Source organism: Leuresthes tenuis, unplaced genomic scaffold (genome assembly GCF_036924035.1).
Source record: "Leuresthes tenuis unplaced genomic scaffold, fLeuTen1.0.hap1 SCAF_22, whole genome shotgun sequence".
NCBI lineage: Eukaryota > Metazoa > Chordata > Actinopteri > Atheriniformes > Atherinopsidae > Leuresthes > Leuresthes tenuis.
In genome coordinates, this window is record NW_027325376.1 from 2,618,474 (window position 1) to 2,638,136 (window position 19,663).

General features: G+C 41.9%; 1 protein-coding gene across 1 annotated transcript; it reads right to left on the reverse strand.

The window, feature by feature from the left end:
• Positions 1-8,053: 8,053 nt before the first annotated feature.
• On the reverse strand, positions 8,054-13,663 carry LOC140281526 (L-amino-acid oxidase-like). The gene is made up of 6 exons (XM_072375964.1): positions 13,531-13,663; positions 12,967-13,076; positions 12,674-12,875; positions 10,695-10,763; positions 10,411-10,547; positions 8,054-8,875 (listed from the first exon to the last, which is right to left on the reverse strand). The coding sequence occupies exons 1-6, from the start codon at positions 13,576-13,578 to the stop codon at positions 8,080-8,082; spliced, it is 1,362 nt and encodes a 453-aa protein (XP_072232065.1). The 5' UTR covers positions 13,579-13,663; the 3' UTR covers positions 8,054-8,079.
• Between the last annotated feature and the right edge of the window lie 6,000 nt (positions 13,664-19,663).

Here is a 19,663-nt window from a genome sequence, read left to right on the forward strand (position 1 = left end):
CTCACTGAGGTCGTAGTGAATTCCCGAAACGTGTCAGGTTGTATTTCTTTCATCAATATATAAACCACTGGAATCTACAGCAAATCCTTTCTATTCTTGTCACCGTTGAGTTTAATGCTGAACAGGCTTCTGAAATAAAACCACATGACGTACGTTATGAAACAGCTGAATGGGACAAAGCTGATTAAAACAGCAGTGCTTACCTGAGGAGGCTAGGTGAAGGCCAGAGCTCAGAGTCTGCTGGGATGCTGAATGACAGAAGCGTTTATATGTATGCGTCGGGGTGGGGGGGGGGTGGGGGGGGGGGTGGGGGGGTGGGGGGGTGGGGGTGGGGGGGTGGGGGGGGGGGGGGTGATGCATCATGTCACAAAGTCTTACTCAGTGTGAGTTGGGAAGGTTTCAGTGGAATTTATGTCATCTGCTGCACCACAGAGCGGTAATTTCTAAAAGGGGGTAACTTGCATCATTCAGCGGTAGCCAATATGATGCAACAAGCTACAATGACTTAACAAAGACTTGTTTTAGCTACCGGCTGCCATGGCGAGGGTCAGCTGTTCTGCATTCATCTTTGGCTCAGCCCGGACCAGTTTCTCTGTCCCTCTGGATAAGAAGCACCCCAAAAAGCATGAATGTGCCACCGCCATGCTTTGCAGGAGTGTCCAGTGTTTTTCTTGGTACTTTTGGATCCAGCAGTCTGACAATAGTCGTTTCCATTTAACTGGTCCATTGTGAAAAATGCTGCTGAGATGGCTGAGATTAACTTGTGCTTCTCTCTCTCAGCAGGTATCTCTGGCCTGGTGTTACGGTGCTTGTTGTCCCCTCTTTCCTGTCCTCTCAGCCCCAGCTGATCGAGGCAGATGGCGGCCCTTCCTGGTTCTGGTTCTGATGGAGGTTTCTTCCTGTTAAAAGGGAGTTTCTTCTTTGCACAGTCGCCTCGTGCAGCTCAGACTGGACAGAAGGAAAGTTTTGGGGCAATCTGTTGGTTTTCTTAGCTTAGTTTTTTTATAACTAGGCTCTGCATGTATAATTTGGTCTAATTTGGAACTAATCACATTTGATTGGACTGTGACTGTTAGTATTTATTGTTTATGCATCTATTTCATGCATTAACCATACCATCTCCACCTTCGCTGAATTTCACTATAGATGCATGTTCTTTTCCTTTTTCATGTTTTCACTTCACCATTGAAAGTTATTGCAAAACAAAACCTGTTTCCATTCGTTTGAATTCCAGCTCAGCAATAAAAAAAGTGCTGAAACTGTTGGGCAGCAAATGCATGTATGAAAAATATAAAAACGTCTCCAATTATCAGAAACACAGGTTCACACTGCTTTTCATCTACAAAGGTCAAAGGTCATAGGTTATGTTTATCAGATAAGAAAAGAAGCATTCAAACACGAAGTTTTACAAGCATGAGACATGATGTCAGTGGATGATCAATACACACTCACCTTAGAGCTGTTGACACAACTGTTTATTCATAGATGTGTATGTTCTCAACGAGCTCATCGTCTGGTGTTTGGTCTTTTCATCCTTTGTCCCTTCCACTTTCCCACACTAAAAGTCACTTTATTCTTAATTTTTTTGTCTCTCCTCAGGCCTAATAGACTTTCTGCCCGTTACATTTCCAGCCAATCAGCTTGATCTAAGCAAACATGAACAAGGACACTGTTTATTCATGGATGATATACGATGAGGGGAGGAAAATGAGCCTTTTTTGAGGCTTTGAAAAGAGAAAGAGGAGTTTAACAGCATTGGAAAAATGGAAGTGACAAAGGTCAAAAGGTCAAACACCAGACGATGAGAGAATACGAGAGGAAACAAGTCTTCTTCTGAATAGAAAGCGATGGAAGAGTCCTCTAAAGTAGTCCTCATCCTGTAATATGCTTTATGTGAGTGTTTACAAGTTGGATAAAATGTGAAGCTTTTGCCAGTGCTTATGAGGAGAAAAGATGAGGAGTGGATGGTGCCAGTTATCATGCAACCAGTGACTGAGACACAATGCAACAGCTTTTCACTTTTGTTTCCATTCCATCACTCTCTAAGTTGAACTCACTGTTTTCACATTGCAGCTACTTTGTTAAGTCAAAGCAAAGGTCGTTTGAGCTCAAACGCATACTGAAGAGTTCCCATGCAGTTCTTCATCCTACCACTAGGTGTCCCAGCTTTCTAAAATGGAGATGTAACAGCTGCATCAACAAATGCCTTATTTTTAGGAGACTATCATGCTGAATGGTGTTAAAAAGTTTTTATTAATGGTATCAAAAGCATTTTTATTAAGCCTGATGTCATTCACCATCAGTTTATATGAAGATTAGATTAAATTCTCTACTTATTATTCATCAGTCACAAGACGCTGACCTTGCCTTGCCTCGATGACAAAGTGTCATGCAGGAGGAATTCCACAGCAACAATTATAAGTTTTATTTCTGTATATCAAGTAAAGAGGGTTAAATTAAGCTTGAAGCCAGAAGAGCTGACCTCTCCCAATCACCTTTTCCACCAAAGGTTGATGCACTGTGAGCTGTTCACAGGTTTATTGAGCTGTTTACCACAACCTCAATGTGTTAGTTTCAGAGGCACCGGATATGGCGCCTTTTGATGATAAACTGACCTCAGCGGCTCCTTTCTTGTAAATGGTCCTCTTTGGTGTTGCTGGACACGAAACAATTTATTCAATTGTTCATCTGAAATTCTCTTTTTTAAAGACGCTTAAATTATCGAACATCTTCATGTGAACTTAAATCGGTGTCAGTTTGGTTCATTGTGATTTTTATGATTAAAAAGAGGAATTTTGGCCCAGTCTTTGCATCCCCTGATCCGGCAGCTTGCAGCAGCACCTTTAGCAGCAGGAGGTTGCAGTAATGGTTTCTCTGTGACGTTCTCAGTCTCTCACATGGTTGTGGTGGAATCTTTTTTCAACCGTTGCTTCAGCTCATTGAGGTTTGCAGCATTGGTTTCTGCACAGCTCTCTTAAGGTCCCACCACAGCATTTCAGTCAGGCTGAGGTCTGGACTCTGACTGGACCATTGCAACACCTTGATTCTTTTCTTTTTCCCACATTCTGCTGTAGATCTGCTGCTGTGTTTGGGATCTTTGTCCTGTTGATGAGCCAGTTTCAGCCCAGCTTTAGCTGTGGGACAGATGGCCTCACATCTGACTCTAGAATACTTTGGTATCCAGAGGAGTTCATGGTGGACTCAATGACTGCAAGGTGCCCAGGTCCTGTGGCTGCAGAACCAGCCCAGATCATCAGCCCTCCACCACCGTGCTCCTGTGCATTGGCCCTGTGACCCTTTTTTCTGTGGTAGACTGTTTCCTCTTCTTTTTTGTACACTCATGTATGCCTGTGGTTTGTGGTTAAGTGGTTGCAACCTGTCCCCTCATAAAAATTTCTACAGAACCTTCCACAGAAACATGAAGGCTTTTTATTTTGCATTCATAGTAAGCAAATGCAATTGCATTTTAACAATCATGTACTTGGAATTATACTATAGATAATATGAGAGGCATTCAGGATGCAAGAGTTTAAAAAATATAAACAACCATGTTTTTTAAGCTAATTATGTATCATGAAGTTCAGGTAACACAGAAGGTGTTTCTTTGGTACTGAAAAAGAAAAAAAGCTGTGGTTGGTGAACTCCTCCTCCGGTTGTTTGGGTATTAAAGGACATGTGAACGGAAGATAGACAGATAGTTGAGACTTGCTTTTGGTGACAGCAAGACCTTTTTCTGTCGTCTGCGTGAAAAATCGAGACTTTTTCTTCTTTCTGGTTCCTGCAAAGCTTCAGGTAAAGTCTTCCTGTTTCCTAATATGTTCATTCAGTCCAACGGTAATTTTAAGCTTTAATCTGGTGTTTTACATAAAAAGTGCTTCAACTTTGGAAAAATCGCTTCATAACTGAGCTTAGCTACGCTGCTCCATCACAGCTGTCGGACGTTTACTGGAAGTAAAAGCCGGATAACAAAGTTATGTTAGTTATATTTCCTTTTTTCTCAGGTCAATACATACAGCAGCTATTAAATGGGCATTTGGATGGACAATGATCTCGAAAAGGAGGCAGGGTACACCCTGGATGGATGGGCTGCATGACAGTCCATGTGGTGAAACCGTCCCTCTTTCTCCTTTTTCTGAACATTTTCACCTTATCATAACTGTGCAGTTCCACCACATATACCTTATATACATTAGCTTTCATTGTCAAACTGCTACGTTTAAGCTGATAGATATCAGGACTCGTAATGGAAAAGTTTCACAGGGCGTTAACCCCTGAACATCTATGTTGTGTGGTGACTTCAAGCGGTTTCCTAAACCAACACCTCAGCTGGGGATGCAGGCAAAAGGTTGAATGTTACCACAAAACTTGAGTTTGGTATTTGGTGAATTTAAAGAAGACACAGCATGATATTTCCTGTCATGTTATTTTGAATCTTTGGTCCTTTTAGGGTAGCCTTCCTTGTATTCCTTGTGTTCTGCAGTTAGCTCAGAACGATGGAGAGCTTTCTCTTGGGGAAAGCCTCCTCTTGAGGAGATGATCCTGTGATTGGTGGGTTTCCTGGAGTTTGAAGTGGTGGTGATGGTGGGGTGATAATAACTCTTGAACACGGACTATAACAGCTAACGGCGAGAAGGGCTGCGGCAGCACATAAAGACAAAACCCTGAGAAACGCTACATTTTTAGGCGTGACAACACACGAGACCCAGATGTTGTCCCAGAACCGAATCAGTATGTTTAGTGTTGTGTGGCATCAAAGCCCTCTGTTCCTTTGCCTTGCAGCAGGCTGTGTGTTGGCCATGGCATAATGCGTAATCCTGCATTTGGGTCCTCAACCTCCGACTCCACCTCAACTTGTGGTATCTTTTCTCCTAAAACTATCTAGAGCTCATCATCGAGAATGAGGTGTTTCCTGTTCTTTGCTGCGTTCCTGCCCATCGTGCCCACTGTGACTGAAGTGGTGAGGAAGGTGTCCGACTGCTCCGAGTTTCTTCTGGATAAAACTCCTCCACGGGTCCCCGGTATCTTAGAAAAGGGCATCATCAAGAAGCAGGACCGGTACAAACCCATCTGCCAGACTTTCCGGAACAAGAGAAGGTTTTTGACGCTCTACGACATCGAGAACAAGATTCCAGTGTTTTCTGCATATAAGTACCGAGGGAAAAAAGGAAAAAGACCTAAAGTACCTTGGATGATAGAGCCACAGGTATGTGTGTCTTTAATTTATGGAAGCACCAGCAACAACACATCACAAAACTGTCATTTAATTGTACGGATTCTGTATCAGCGGCACTGACTGAAGCTTTCAATGTTTGCAGCTTGAAGAAACCAACAACATGTGGGATGGCATATTCAAGCACCAAGCCAATTACAGTGATTATCTCCGGGACCAAAAAGATAATACAGAATACAATAGGGGCCATTTATATCCAAGTTGTCATGCATTTGAAAACGATGATAAAATCTCAACGTTCACCCTGACTAACGTTGTTCCACAAGCGATCACTTTTAACGGTGGCAGCTGGCAAAAAATGGAGGAATGCATCGAATGTGTAATGCAAAAGTACTGCGTAAAAAATGGCATCATTGAAGCCTACGTAGTGACTGGAGCAAAACCTGGCCAGAACAAACTAAGAGGCAAGGTAAACATACCTTCCGTGCTCTGGTCAGCATTTTGCTGTCATAGTTCCAAGATGAAGAAGTGGATAGCGAGTGCACACTGGGGCGAGAACGATTCTGAGCCTGAAAATAAACATCTCCCGACAAAAACTTTGGAAGAACTCGGAAAAGAACTGGGGTTTGAGGCGTTTCCTGGAAAACGGTGTCCTCACACATCAAATGTTGCTGACTTTTATCCAAAGATACTTGCTAAATGTCATTGCCCACCGAAGGGCTTCAACCACAGTATTTTTCAAACAAACAACAACTTTTGATTTTTTTAGTTTAGTGAAAAGTCAGCATTCAAAAACAACAAAAAAAGAAAGAGTTGCTGCTGCTAACGGAGAGGAAGCGACCCAATAACGCGCGTTTAAGCTTAGCTGAGCACAAGCAAGCCAAAGCTGATACTTCATGGCAAACCAGCTCACCCAGTTCTATTAGAATGCATTCACCATAAAGGCCAGAATACGGCTGCATGCCAAATTTAGAGAATTTAAGCAGGCTTTTCATTCCCAGACAGTTTTATTGATGAGTTTGTGACCACAGAAGCTGGAAGCTGCTCCAGTGGCCAGGGGCGCAGATGGGATTTTTGAAGTGGGGGGGGACCAAGCTGTCAACAAATGATGTCAACAAGTAATTTGGGCATTAACCGGCACTCAGGTAGCTACTTTTGTAATACCCTTTGGGCCAATACTTTTAACAAAACGCCATTGTAGAATTATTTGAAATCATGGATAAACAACAATAAATATTGTTAAACAAACACCAGCCATACATTATGAAGCTGTCTGGAATACCAATCACCCACCAAAACCTTACAGTTTGTTTTTTTTAAATAACGCTCCGGTTGTCTTTTGCTTCTTCTTTTTCTGTCTTTTTTTCCTGAATTGAAGTCATTCGCTCCGTCAGTGAAACATGTGCAGCAACACATTCCTCTTTAGGACCCTTTGGAGCGTTCATTTACAATGAAACTGGGAAAAATATGACCCCAAAGTTGAGTACTCCCAGCGCATCCCAACCTTACAAACGTACAAATACGCATATAACTGCTGTTTACAAACTTTCCGAGCCTGATCCGACTTCACATGGGGTTCAGATTAAAAATCAGACTTGGATCTCGGAAACATCTGTGTACAACTGGAACGCATCATTAGTTGTATCATAGAAACGCCGGACTCTCAATGCACGCTGCAATGTGAATTAGAGTAACGGGACATTAACCATCGGTCTTATCAGCGATGTTTGCCACCTTAAGTACGGACGTGATGGGGGTGATCGGGGTCGCGATGAATCTGCGGGGGCCATGCCCCCCCCGTCCCCAGGGCTCCCCCATGCTCGTGGGTGACTGGGGGAGCCACACAAGTTGCACCATCTTTCCCACATGTGCTGCAGCCTAAACAAAACTCACCTCAGGCCTGAGCTACTGAACCCTGAAATGTTATAAGACATTGAGAACCTTTAGTCCTGAAGCAAAAACAGACAAAATTATTTCTTATTCCACACATAATGACTCCATAAAGTGTAGTGTATCATATATTTGTAAGACTTCAGTGTCTTACCCATGAATACCTTGTTCACAGGGGACGAAACTCGAGCTGCAGACCCCCAAAATGGCTGAAATCAGAATTATCTCCTTTTATCGTTTGAGATTTTATTTGCTTGTGATCAATTCGTGTGGACAGTATATCGATGGTGTGATATGATGCAATGAAAGAGGAGAATGATCATGATGCAATCACATGATGTAATCAGCAAATGAGCTGTGCTCTCATTGGTCCTGCCATGTTTCTCTGGTCTCAACAAAGCCTATTACACCCTTATTGTTAGAAGAAGCTTAACGACAGTTGCTATTGCTTTGTGCTTTAAGACAGTTTTATGGACACTTACTTTGTGTCCTATAAATGCTACGTAAACAGAGATTGTTTTAATCTTGTGTAGAATGCGAAGTTAAGGACTGTTTTGTGCAACATTTATTAAATCATTGGCAACAGTTGTTGTTTAATTTGTTTCATTGATGTGTTTAAACTGGATCTATAATTGATGGCTGACATCCAGGGGAAGAAACAGGACAGATTCTGAATTATTACCTGATTATTATCTGATTACGACACTATAAGGTAGTTTATGCTAAAGTTAATGGACTTTAAATAAACTACAGATCACAGGTGGTGACTTTTAGATTTGCAGGTTTATTGATTAATATATTGTACAACTCAAATCAAACAATATAGAAATATCTCAGTGTAAAGTTATAAGGATGATAGGAGGAGGATGATATTCACACATGAATACAGCTACAAACATTAACATAGAAAGCTCAAACTGGAGCTCGAGATAAGTTGGTTGGTCTAAATCAAATCAATACCAAATAAGATGAGAAAGGAAGAAGAAACATTACTGGAACCTGTGACCCACTCCCAGACCTCAGAGCTCATCTCTGTCCACATCACCAGCTAACTCCTTCTGTGCTGCTTCGTTAATATTTGTAGCCGCCCTGATTGCAGATTTCATAGCCGTTTCGATCCAAGCGTGAGGGAAGGCTGTGTGTTCTCCAGCAAAGTGCACTCGGCCTTCACTTCTGAAGAGCTCCTTGGCGTGCTCTAAGTGCTGATATGGTGTGAACAGAGCAAAGGCACCCAGGCTGTAAGGATCCAGCATCCACTGTTTCACTTTCACCCCTGTGCAGAGGCCCTTGATGTGATCCCCGTGGATCAGAGCCAAATCTTTCAGAGTCGCCTCTTTCAGGTCTTCGTCACTCAATCCTAAGAACATGTGAGAGTCTTCGGCCCAGGTGTAGGAGGCCAGGAGGACGCCGACGTTGTCATTTGTTGGAAAACTGTGGCTGGGGTAGTAGATGAAACGAGAAGGCCTGTCGGTGATGCTTTTTCCCCCTTTGATGTCATCATCCTCCCAGAACTTTTTACTAAATGTGAGAATGATTTTAGTGGAGCTCCCATAGTGGACTGACCTCAGCGCCTCCATCTTTTGGATGGATAGAGGTGGCTCAAAGTCAATGAAAAGAGTTGCTTTGGTGGTGGCTGTTACCAGGACAACATCAGCATCAAGGTCTAGAAGCTCTTGATCTTTCAGATATGACACTTTGACACCATTATCTGATTGGCTGATGTGTTTGACAGGTGAGTTGAGTTGAATCCGGTCCTTGAGAATTTCATTAAAAGCATCGACGATAAGCTCTGTTCCACCAGTCACTTCACTGAATCTAGAGAACAGAAAAATTCCAGTTGTTACCATACATTCTTGTAGTTTGTAATTGTAGCTTCTCTTCATTGGCTCCCTGTTAAATTCAGAATAGAATCTGAGATTCTTCTCCTCACATATAAAGCTCTTAATGACCGAGCTCCATCATATCTTAAAGATCTCACAGTTGGATATTTCCCCAACAGAGCACTTTGCTCTCAGGCTGCAGGTTTCCTTGTTGTTCCCAGAGTTTCTAAAAGCAGAATGGGAGGCAGAGCCTTCAGTTATCAGGCCCCTCTCTGTGGAACCAGCTGCCAGTTTGGCTTCAGGAAGCAGACACCCTCTCTACCTTTAAGATCAGGCTGAAACTTTCCTTTCTGATAAAGCTTATAGTTAGGGATGGCTCAGGTGACCCTGAAACATCCCATAGTTATGCTGCTATAGGCCCAGACTGCAGGTTTCCTTGTGGTTCCCAGAGTTTCTAAAAGCAGAATGGGAGGCAGAGCCTTCAGTTATCAGGCCCCTAAAAGCAGAATGGGAGGCAGAGCCTTCAGTTATCAGGCCCCTCTCTGTGGAACCAGCTGCCAGTTTGGCTTCAGGAAGCAGACACCCTCTCTACCTTTAAGATCAGGCTGAAACTTTCCTTTCTGATAAAGCTTATAGTTAGGGATGGCTCAGGTGACCCTGAAACATCCCATAATTAAGCTGCTATAGGCCAAGACTGTTGGGGGCGCTCTTATGTCACAATTGTGCCCAATTTGCTCACTTTTTCCCCCTTTTAGTTTGTCTTATGACATTATGTACATTTGGCATGATTGTTGTCATTGGCTTGTGTTTTCCTGTCTCAGCAGGTATCCTTTGAATGGTGTTTTGGTTTGTTGTCCCCACTCTTCTGTCCTCTCGAACCCCAGCAGGTCGAGGCCGATGGCCGCCCTTCCTGGGTCTGGTTCATTGCAAATAAGCAGCTGTCTACTGATTCTACATGTGTGGTCATTGATGCGTCCAATGCAGCTGCTCATTGGATCATCTATTGTCTCAGTTGTGAGATAGAGAAGCTAACACGTAGCTTAGCTGGTGACCCACTGGTTTGGACACTGCTTCAGCTGGACATCCATCAACCATCATACCGAAGGCGACAATGTTCAAAATAGTCTACAGCTTTGCTTACTGGCACGTCAATGCTAATAGGATTAGTTGCTGCTTGCTTTCTTTACTGTTTTGAGTCAGATTGTATGGTACACTGCTGCCACCTACTGTTGACTTGAATGTTACTGCAGTCTGTGGCTTCCACCATAAACAAGAAATCTTACCAGAAGGTTTCTGACCCTCGTGGAACTTTCTGGTAAAAATACATTATTTCACTGGTGGTGTCTGGTGTGTAATGTTCACTACTGATTAGCAATGTTTCCCTTTAGAGGATGGCATACAAAGAAGCTATGAGACTTTGTTTTTCTGCTGGAATAAACTGAACTCGCCTAAATGTTTTACCATGTGAGTGTGTGTGTTGACATGAAGTTTCTCCCCATAAACTTTGAACGGCGCAGTGTTAGCCCTTACATTGTTTCGTCGTTGATATCACTCTCAAGGTAAATCATCTCACTCAGCGCCATGGACATGATGCTGTCTTGGTTCAGCAAGTCTCCCATCATCCTAATCGCCTCTGAACTCAAATCGGTTTGTTGCTGCAGATATCCCTGCTCAACAGGAAAAAATGTTTTAAGAAACTGAAAAAAGTCGACAGAACACATAACTAAACTCTATGTGTCTGAGTCTAATCATATTTGTGGTAATTTAACTTTAGCTTAATCTCATTTAATATCAATATAACATGAGAATCTTACCAGGACAGAATATCGGTCGAACCTCTTCAGCGCAGCTATACATCCATTTTTATTCACTTCGTCTCTCACCTACAGAAAGAAGGATTTGAACTGAAATTCACCACTTTTACTGACAATTGAATGAATCCTCCAGTCACCCCAAAAATCCGACATGAAATAGTTCGCACACATGGAAATTGTTGGCTTTTTGGCAAGTCTCACCAAGCTTTCATTTAATCATATGTGAAGCACCTACAGACAGATTTTCATGTGGTTGGCCAGCGTTATGATGGACAGCGAGCTTCTGTTCTGCTCCAGAGTCAGAGCATACACATTTAAATAGCTGTTTACTGGCATATACCAATGTTTATAGACTAAAGGAAGTTAATTTAACAACAGAAGATTTCTTGTTGTGTCTATGGAGGGAAGATCTATTCATTTTATTTCTTTCTGTTGTTTCACTGGTCCAGCGCCCAGTCCTGTGGATTACTGGTTGTGCTGTCTTCCTTCCGATGTTATGGTTACATATAAACACAGCAAGTTGCCTGATTGGATAGGCTGGAACATAAGTTGGTCCGGGTTTTCTGAGTCCATCAAAGTGCTGCCTTGATGAGTTGCCCACTCGATTTCTTAAGTCTGTGTTGAGCAGTTTGTTGCCACAACTCGCTATCTATCTCACTCCAGACCGGAACATTTCCAAAGGCCTTAAAAACTGCTGCCATTAAGCTTCTTCTAAAGAAGAGTAATCTTGATGTCACAGTACTGAACAACTACCGGCCCATATAAGTCAGAGAAAAAGTTGTATACCAACTGCTTTCTGACTTTCTCCTGTCTAACAATGCTTTTGATGCTTTCCAATCAGGCTTTAGGCCCCACCACAGCACTGAGACAGCTCTGAAAAAGGTGATAAACGATATCCGCCTGAAGACAGACGCAGGAAAAGTCTTAGTTCTGCTGGACCCTTTGACACAGTTGACCATGCGATCTTATTACAGAGGTTAGAAGACTGGGTGGGAATCTCTGGTGGTGCTTCAAACTGTTTCAAGTCCTATCTCGAGGACAGGAAGTATTTTGTTGAAATTGGTAACTGTGTCTCAGAACAAATAACTATGACCTGTGGGGTTCCCCAGGGGTCTATCCTGGGACCCCTCCTGTTCAATCTGTACATGAAAACTCAATAGAAATCTTGGGGTAATATTGGACTCAGACCTGAACTTTAACAGCCACATTAAATCAATAACATCAGGAGCTTTTTACCATCTAAAAAACATCAAAGGAACAGTGTCTAAACCAGACTTAGAAAGACTAATCCATGCGTTTGTTTCCAGCAGGTTAGACTACTATAACAGCTGCTCACTGGGCTCTAAACGGGCCGTAAGACAGCTGCAGGACATCCAGAACGCTGCTGCTCGAGTCCTGACTAGAACCAGGAAATACGACCATATTAGTCAAGAGCTCAGGTCTCTGCACTGGCTTCCTGTCGCTCAGAGAATAGACTTTAAAACAGCTCTGCTCGTGCACATCTCTGACATGTTAGAGCCATATGAACCAGCTGGGACTCTGAGGACCTCAGGGAGGCGTCTCCTGCTGGTGCCCAGAGTCAGGACTAAACAAGCTGAGGCTGCGTTTCAGCTTTATGCTCCTAAAGTCTGGAAAAGTCCAGAAGATGTGAGACAGGCCTCAACTCTGTTTAAATCCAGGCTGAAAACAGTTATTTCGCTGTGCATATGATAACTGAAAGTATTTATCTGCACTCTTCGCTTTAAATTTAAGTAATCAATGATTATTTTCATGTATTATGCAATAATTATAAACTTGGCTCATCTTTAAAATCCAAAACTTCTTGGTTAGGTTTAAGAAAGAATGATTGTGAGGACAAAAAATATATTATTTCTACAATGCAACTGTCCCACTTTCACGTGCAGTTGCTCTTACAACCACTAGAGGGTGTATATTCCTTGAAAATAATTTTAGGCAGCATGTGGCCCCATATACAGTACCGGCTTTAATGCTTCCTCCAGCAGCTGGTTGGCTGATTTATTTCTCTCATTCTCTCGCAGGTTGTAATTCAGGATATCGGGATTATCTTTCACATCCAACACTTTGTGTTTCTTCCCGTTCACCAGGACAAAGGTATTATCGTCATCCATTATGAAGTCATTCAGCTCAAGCCCCAGCTTATTGATATAGTAGTGAAGAATACTGTTGAAAGATTGTGGAAAGTTTAGTCCCAGAAAATCATAAGATTTGGAATGAAGATCAGCAGTAAGATTCATTTTCTTGTTCCACTCACAGATGAGTACTTGGGATCCTCATGGCACCCAGTTCAACGTACCACCCGTCTTCATCCCTGTAGGTCTCCACCCGTCCTCCAACTCGTCCACTTGCCTCCAATATGGTTACCTTGTTTAAATATTTAAAAATTAAGGCCTTAAGTATTAAATGACAACTTATCATCTGTCTATTTCCTTAATTGTAAACCATGCTATAGTTCCAGTGAACAGTCTATCCATCTGTATAATATGTTTTCAACACCTCAATCAATTATTGTGTATATTTTGCTCAATCAACTGTATATACAGTCTCACCTGTCCATAGATTTCCATCTGCAAATACTGTCCATAAGCTGTAAAAACAACCTGTACATACCTCTATAAACCACACTATTTAGGCTGCATGCACTCACTGCTTATTGCACTTCTGGTTAGATGCTAAACTGCATTTCGTTGCTCTGTACCTGTATCATGACAATAAAGCTGAATCTAATCTAATCTAATCTAAATATATGCAACAAAAGATGACTTAAAAATCCAGTCTGCTTCATCTACTATACATAATACTTTTGAGTCATATGTACCGTGTGTCCTGCATCTTTCAGTAGCTTCGCAGCTGTAAGTCCAGCCATGCCAGCTCCAACAATGGCAACATGGTGAGTTCCAGTTATATGTGGGAGACCAGACTCTGCTGTCTGCAGCAGCTGTGTGTAGTCTGTGTCATTCAGACAATCAGCCAGTTGGTCCTTCAGGGTGATTTCAGCAGTGATGCTGTGGTGCAAAGTAATCAGCTGCAGCAGTAAGCCCAAAGTAACTGAAAACACTAAATGGGAAGAAAGAAAAAGGCAATAAATCTGTCTATAAAGTACCAAATAAGTGACGCAAAATGAAAGAGAATGCAGTGTTTACACATGTTACAATAAAGAAATTCTAACTTTTGAAAGGTGAAGCGCAGGGAGGCGTTCGGTGCCAAAAACAAGTTAAGATGCTACAAATAAAGGCTTCAAAGCTTGATCTCTGCTAATGTAAAGGTGGTCGTCCAAAGGAAACAGAGACAAAAGAGTAATTATCAGACTGCAAAGCTCACCTCATGCAGGAGCACAAACAAAAACTTTATCGTGTTCATATCAGTTTGTACTTTTACTTGTAAATATTCACAACTTTACTTCTTCACCTGTCCTTGTTCGTATTTGTGTATTAAAGGTATCTGTTGTATTTTATTATTGATATATTTCACACGTGGGAGTCACTGAATGCGAAAAATAAGTCTCTTATGTTCTGGAAGCTTTTCATTAACCGAACTCATCGATCTGTGCCAAACCGAAAACAAGAAACTCTCTGAAACTTTCTTTTAGATTAAAGAAAACTGTGACAGCAACTTATTCTATTCAATGACTGAGCATTTTTAAAACGCTGTAACGGTGCTTTAACATCAATCTTTGAATTATTTCACCTGTAATATCAGCAGGAATCTTTGAATAATTAAACTTTCATCTCTACATTCTTTATAAAATCCCACAGCGGGAAGAGAACTCACATGAAATCCATTTTACTGCCTGCAGATCCATTAAGTCAAGTGTGTCCTGCTGGCTTCTGTGACTGAATGACTGAAGAGAAAAGTCCTGACATATAAACAACAGAAAGATTATATATCATCTCAGCTACAAAAGCTTTAAATTGTTTTATAACCTTTAATTCAACTGTTCAAAATGACAACTTTCTATTGCTTTAAATTTGAATTAAGAAAGAGTTCTTACTGTTCGAGGAACCAGGAATCACAGTGTCTGCATATGTCGATCGACTCTCTTTTTATACAAAGAGGAAATAACTCATCAGGTTGCCAAAAGGCCACTTGTGCAATATTCTTGGCAAACGTTTGCATTTTGTGTGGGAGGCAAATATAACATAAATTTAACTGGAATTTACTTTACAGGTAGAGAGATGAGATCATCAGTAAAAATCTCGCCCAGGATGGAGCATTTCCAGAGAAAGCGGGCGTCATCATTTAAATCCCTCCATTTATTTCTTGTAACCTCTTAAAATCAGGAACATCCTGTCTCAGAGTGATGCAGAAAAACTGCTCCATGCATCTGTTACTTCAGGATTGGACTGCTGTAATTCTTTATTATTATGTACATGTGACATTATTGTGGTCAATAAGCCCTTCCTGGTTCTGATGGAGGTTTCTTCCTGTTAAAAGGGAGTCGTTTCTCTCCACAGATTACAGGGGATTGGATCAGAGAGAAGTTTTGATGCAATCTGTTGGTGAGCTTTGAGTGAATTAATTTTGAAATTGATTAATTGGATTATGATTAGAATTAATTGAACTCCAATCGGCTTGAATTGGAATCATTTAAGTGCCTTAAGATTACATTTGCTGTAGTTTGGCGTATTAAAAAATATATAAAATATAAATAAAACTGGATTTAATTTAATTGAATTTATTCACATCATGTTTTAGGATATTTCAATCTCCATAAAAATTATTTTATCAAAAAGTTTTATTGAAAAATAAAAGTAGATGGTAGAAAAACATTTATTAATGACAAAGAGTGTGTGTTGGTGTCATTCTGTGTGTAATAATGGCCAATATGTTCTTTTAAGTAGACATTTGTATGTTTCTATCAACTTACACACAACCCAAAAACACGTTTTAGACACCTTTGAAAGTTGTAAAAACGTTGTATTCAGGTGATCTCAGCCTTCACTCATGTGTTTTATCTCCTGAATGCCTCTGTGTTACCTGGCATGTTCGTGCATGTTCATGCACGTTCTGTGACGCCGATGAACACACATGATGAAGAGATAAGGAAGCTGAAGTGTGAAGGGCACACCCTGACCACAAACTGTCACCTTCCCTCCGCAGGGCTTATTAAATCTGTTACTGAATCATTTTGTATGCCAAAGGTTATGGAAATTTACATAAACGACACTGTAGTTACGACTGTGTTGAAGACCAGGTGTAGCCAGGGCACAACATAAATGTGACCCATTTTCCTCAGCCCTCAAGCAGCCCCGGAGACATTATTTAGAATTTAACATGAAAGTTTATCTTTAAAGTCCGAAGGATGGGCCGAGGCCAAAACAACAAACAGACGAAACCATCTTCAGGAGGGAAGCTGACCTGAACAAAGCATCTTCAAAACAGAAGGCAGCTTTCCTCTCTGGACTGATAAAACAGGACAAACGTATGGCAGCCCACCCCTACAACTCCAACCAAAGTTTGTTTACACCTCATCAGGCCTGGTTGAGCCAGGTCTAGCCAATCCTCTACGGGCTCCAGAAGCCTTAGCCAATCAGAGCTTGGCACCTGCACACTGTAATTTGCATAAAATTAGCAAAAAAAAGTGGTAACAAAGTAAACATATGTTAACATTACTTGTCTCAATTACCAGAATGACTGAAAATGCTATCAGGAAACTTTTCTTTTCTTTGTCTCCTTTCTGCTAAGTTTACGCTCAACATGATGCTTTGGATGCTTTGTCTTGTTTTGCAGCCTGTTGTTTGCATGTCTGATCTCATCCAGATTCTTTTATTGGACATCTGTTGGCCAGTGTGAACAGCAAAGTGAACCAGGACGGCACTAAACTTCAACCAGACTAAAAAAAACAACTTGAAATGTGAAGAAGAGCTCATTTTCTCACGCTTCAGGCTTTTTCAGCTCTGCTGCAATCACGACTCTTACAGATTATTACCACACACAGTTGAACAGATCAACTTGCAAACTGCCAATCATTTATGAGTTTTCCGAAATGAGGCGGTTTTCAAGTTCCCTGAAAGATGACACGCCCTGACGCACCCTCAGCCCGGGCTGAGGCTGTCAACGCCATCAAGTGCAAAGAACGAGTTTTCTTTCCTTTCACACCTTGGACATCTAAAACAGGTCTTTGAGTGACTTTTTGATCTAAACTGAAGCTTCAATCCATGGAAATGAGGCTTGGCTTGTGGTAAAATATCATGTGATGAACCATCGACAGCTCTGACATCTTTTCACCCACCGCCTGACTGCATTTCAAAAGGAAGGCATCAGAACCACTAATTAAAGAGCATAGGGGGCGAATGCAAACAGGAAGGAGCTTTTAATGCTGTCAGATGACTCTTTTGTTACATATAACATCTATATTTTCATTAACACTCAAATCAAAACTATACACAGCGACAGATGAAACGTTGATGAATTTTTTTTTACAGAAAAAGACTTTAATGTTTACTCTCAAATTCAGCATTTTCTATCTGTAATTTCTGGGTTCTTCATGTCGATGGCATACAGTTAGCGTGTAATGAAGCTGCATAAAGAATTATATGTTCTATCGAGCAGATATTCATAGAACACTCAGATCACCAGAGTCAGTGAGATTTGTGTTGGGAACATGAACCCCAGCATCATCATCAGGATAATTACTGTAGGTTAAATGATACGACCAGCGTCTCATTGTAGTTTTGTTGGTGGCTCTCAGAGAAACCAGAAGCAATGATAAATATAAATGGAAAAACCTTCCAAACAGCCAGACTTTCCTGTTTTCTTTTAAAGTGGTGTTGAGCAATAGTTCTCCAGCTTTCTGAAGGTCTTTCAAAGTTTTTCTTTGGACATTTTATGCTTTTTCACTCAGTTTCCTCTTTGTTAAGCCACTTAACTTTGACCTATGAGTCATTCAGGCAGAAAAAAGGCTCCTAACTCAAGGGATGAACCAGTGTTGTGTCGACACATCACAGACAACATTTTAAATGGGATCTTTAGGCACTTTGTTACCAGCAGCCTGTCACAGAGACAGTGATAAAAATAAGCTGGTACTCAGCTCTCAGATAAATGCAGAACGTTTTGAGTGAGTCAGAAATCTTTAGACTTTCTCGAAACTTCGCATGGTTATTTTACTGCTGACCACAAACTCAGTGTCTGTTGCTGGCAGTTATAAATAAGCCCCCTTCAGATGAGACGATAACCACAGTGAGTGAGTTCATTAAAAGCTGCAGCATCGAGGCACGTTTGCACGCCTCAGAACAAACAAAGCAGATGGAGCTATTTGGTTTAACACTTTTAAAAATAGATGCTTTTGTTCGCCAGAGCGCTTCACATGCAGTCAAAGCTGTCCCTGTGGCTTACTGAGTACACTCTGGTTACTGAGCGATCTACCTTTCTGCAAGACAAACAACACTCATCGTCTTCCTTTGTCCCTCCATGCATCATTCTTCTTGGTTTACACTTAAACTGGCCTGTTTGCACAATGCTGCCCTGATGTTCTCAGGTAAAAACGAACACATGTGAGACCCAAAGGGCGTCCAGCTCAGCTAATTATGGTGTTTCTCATTTCATGTATGAACAGGATATTCAAAGCTCCTCCTTCAGCTCTCTCAGAAACCTGTAAGACACACAAGATAAACTGAATAGATATGAACAGAAAAAGTGTAGTTTTACATCTTTACAGATTTACTTTAGGTGGGAAGTGTTGTCAGTTATCCTACAGTCACAGCAGCGTGCGCTCAAAGCTCATGCACTGATCAATCAGCAAACCAATCTAACAGAACAGTGTTCAATGTAAAACTCTCCATTCATTTCCATCAGCATCCGTGTGCTCATCGCAGCAGCTGCTTAGAGCATGAACACGTGGCCCTGAAGGTGTTTCCCGTGAGTGAAAAGACGCCTGATACAGTCCGTGATGCAGGAAGTCTGCGCACGGCTCCTGTGTGACACATCGTGCACGTTATTGCAGCTCACAGAAATGTGAAAGAGTAACTCTTATCCTGGCCAGCAGTCTTATATTTCCTTATAAAGCTCTCAGGGGACTTCTGCAGGAGCACATGAGAGAGCTTCCTCTGCCACTGCGTTAGAGGCTGAACTGCAGAGGACCAGAGAGGCTTGACCCAGCTCTGAATACAGTTCATTCTAACCACCACTGCGTTAGAGGCTGAACTGCAGAGGACCAGAGAGGCTTGGTCCAGCTCTGAATACAGTTCAGTCTAACCACCACTGCGTTAGAGACTGAACTGCAGAGGACCAGAGAGGCTTGGTCCAGCTCTGAATACAGTTCATTCTAACCACCACTGCGTTAGAGGCTGAACTGCAGAGGACCAGAGAGGCTTGGTCCAGCTCTGAATACAGTTCATTCTAACCACCACTGCATTAGAGGCTGAACTGCAGAGGACCAGAGAGGCTTGGTCCAGCTCTGAATACAGTTCAGTCTAACCACCACTGCAGAGGACCAGAGGCTTGGCCCAGCTCTGAATACAGTTCAGTCTAACCACCACTGCAGAGGACCAGAGAGGCTTGGTCCAGCTCTGAATACAGTTCATTCTAAGCACCACTGCGTTAGAGGCTGAACTGCAGAGGACCATAGCAACAACCACTGCTTACTGTTTGTGCCCCCAGCCACAGCATATAGATGTATGGCCTTATTCATGTTTACATACCCACCCCAAAGAGTAAAACCTGCAGTCTTTCAGATGTCCTGGGTTGATTTTAACCTTCGAAATCCACAATATGACACAAAAGCAGCATAAAATCCAGCTTTGCCTTCATTCTTACCTAGTGGATTGTTGAATAGAAGGGATCCTCAGCTAAACGTTGGGGGACAGCTGCTGACGGAGCCTGGATGCTGGATATTCCAGCTTCTGCTTTAAAAACAGAGAAAAACTACATCAGGTCATTTCCAAAATCGTCACCCATCATTAGAAGCTATTCAGTGGGTCTACATGCTGAGATTAACTGGATTACAGCTACAG

Coding starts and splice junctions, on each gene's coding strand:
- LOC140281526 (XM_072375964.1), bottom strand. CDS start 13,578: ATGGCTGGACTTACAGCTGCGAAGCTACTGAAAGATGCAGGACACACG. Junction 10,548..10,694: donor TCGACCGATATTCTGTCCTG/GTAAGATTCTCA, acceptor CCTGTTGAGCAG/GGATATCTGCAGCAACAAAC. Junction 8,876..10,410: donor GATATCAACGACGAAACAAT/GTAAGGGCTAAC, acceptor TCTGTTCTCTAG/ATTCAGTGAAGTGACTGGTG.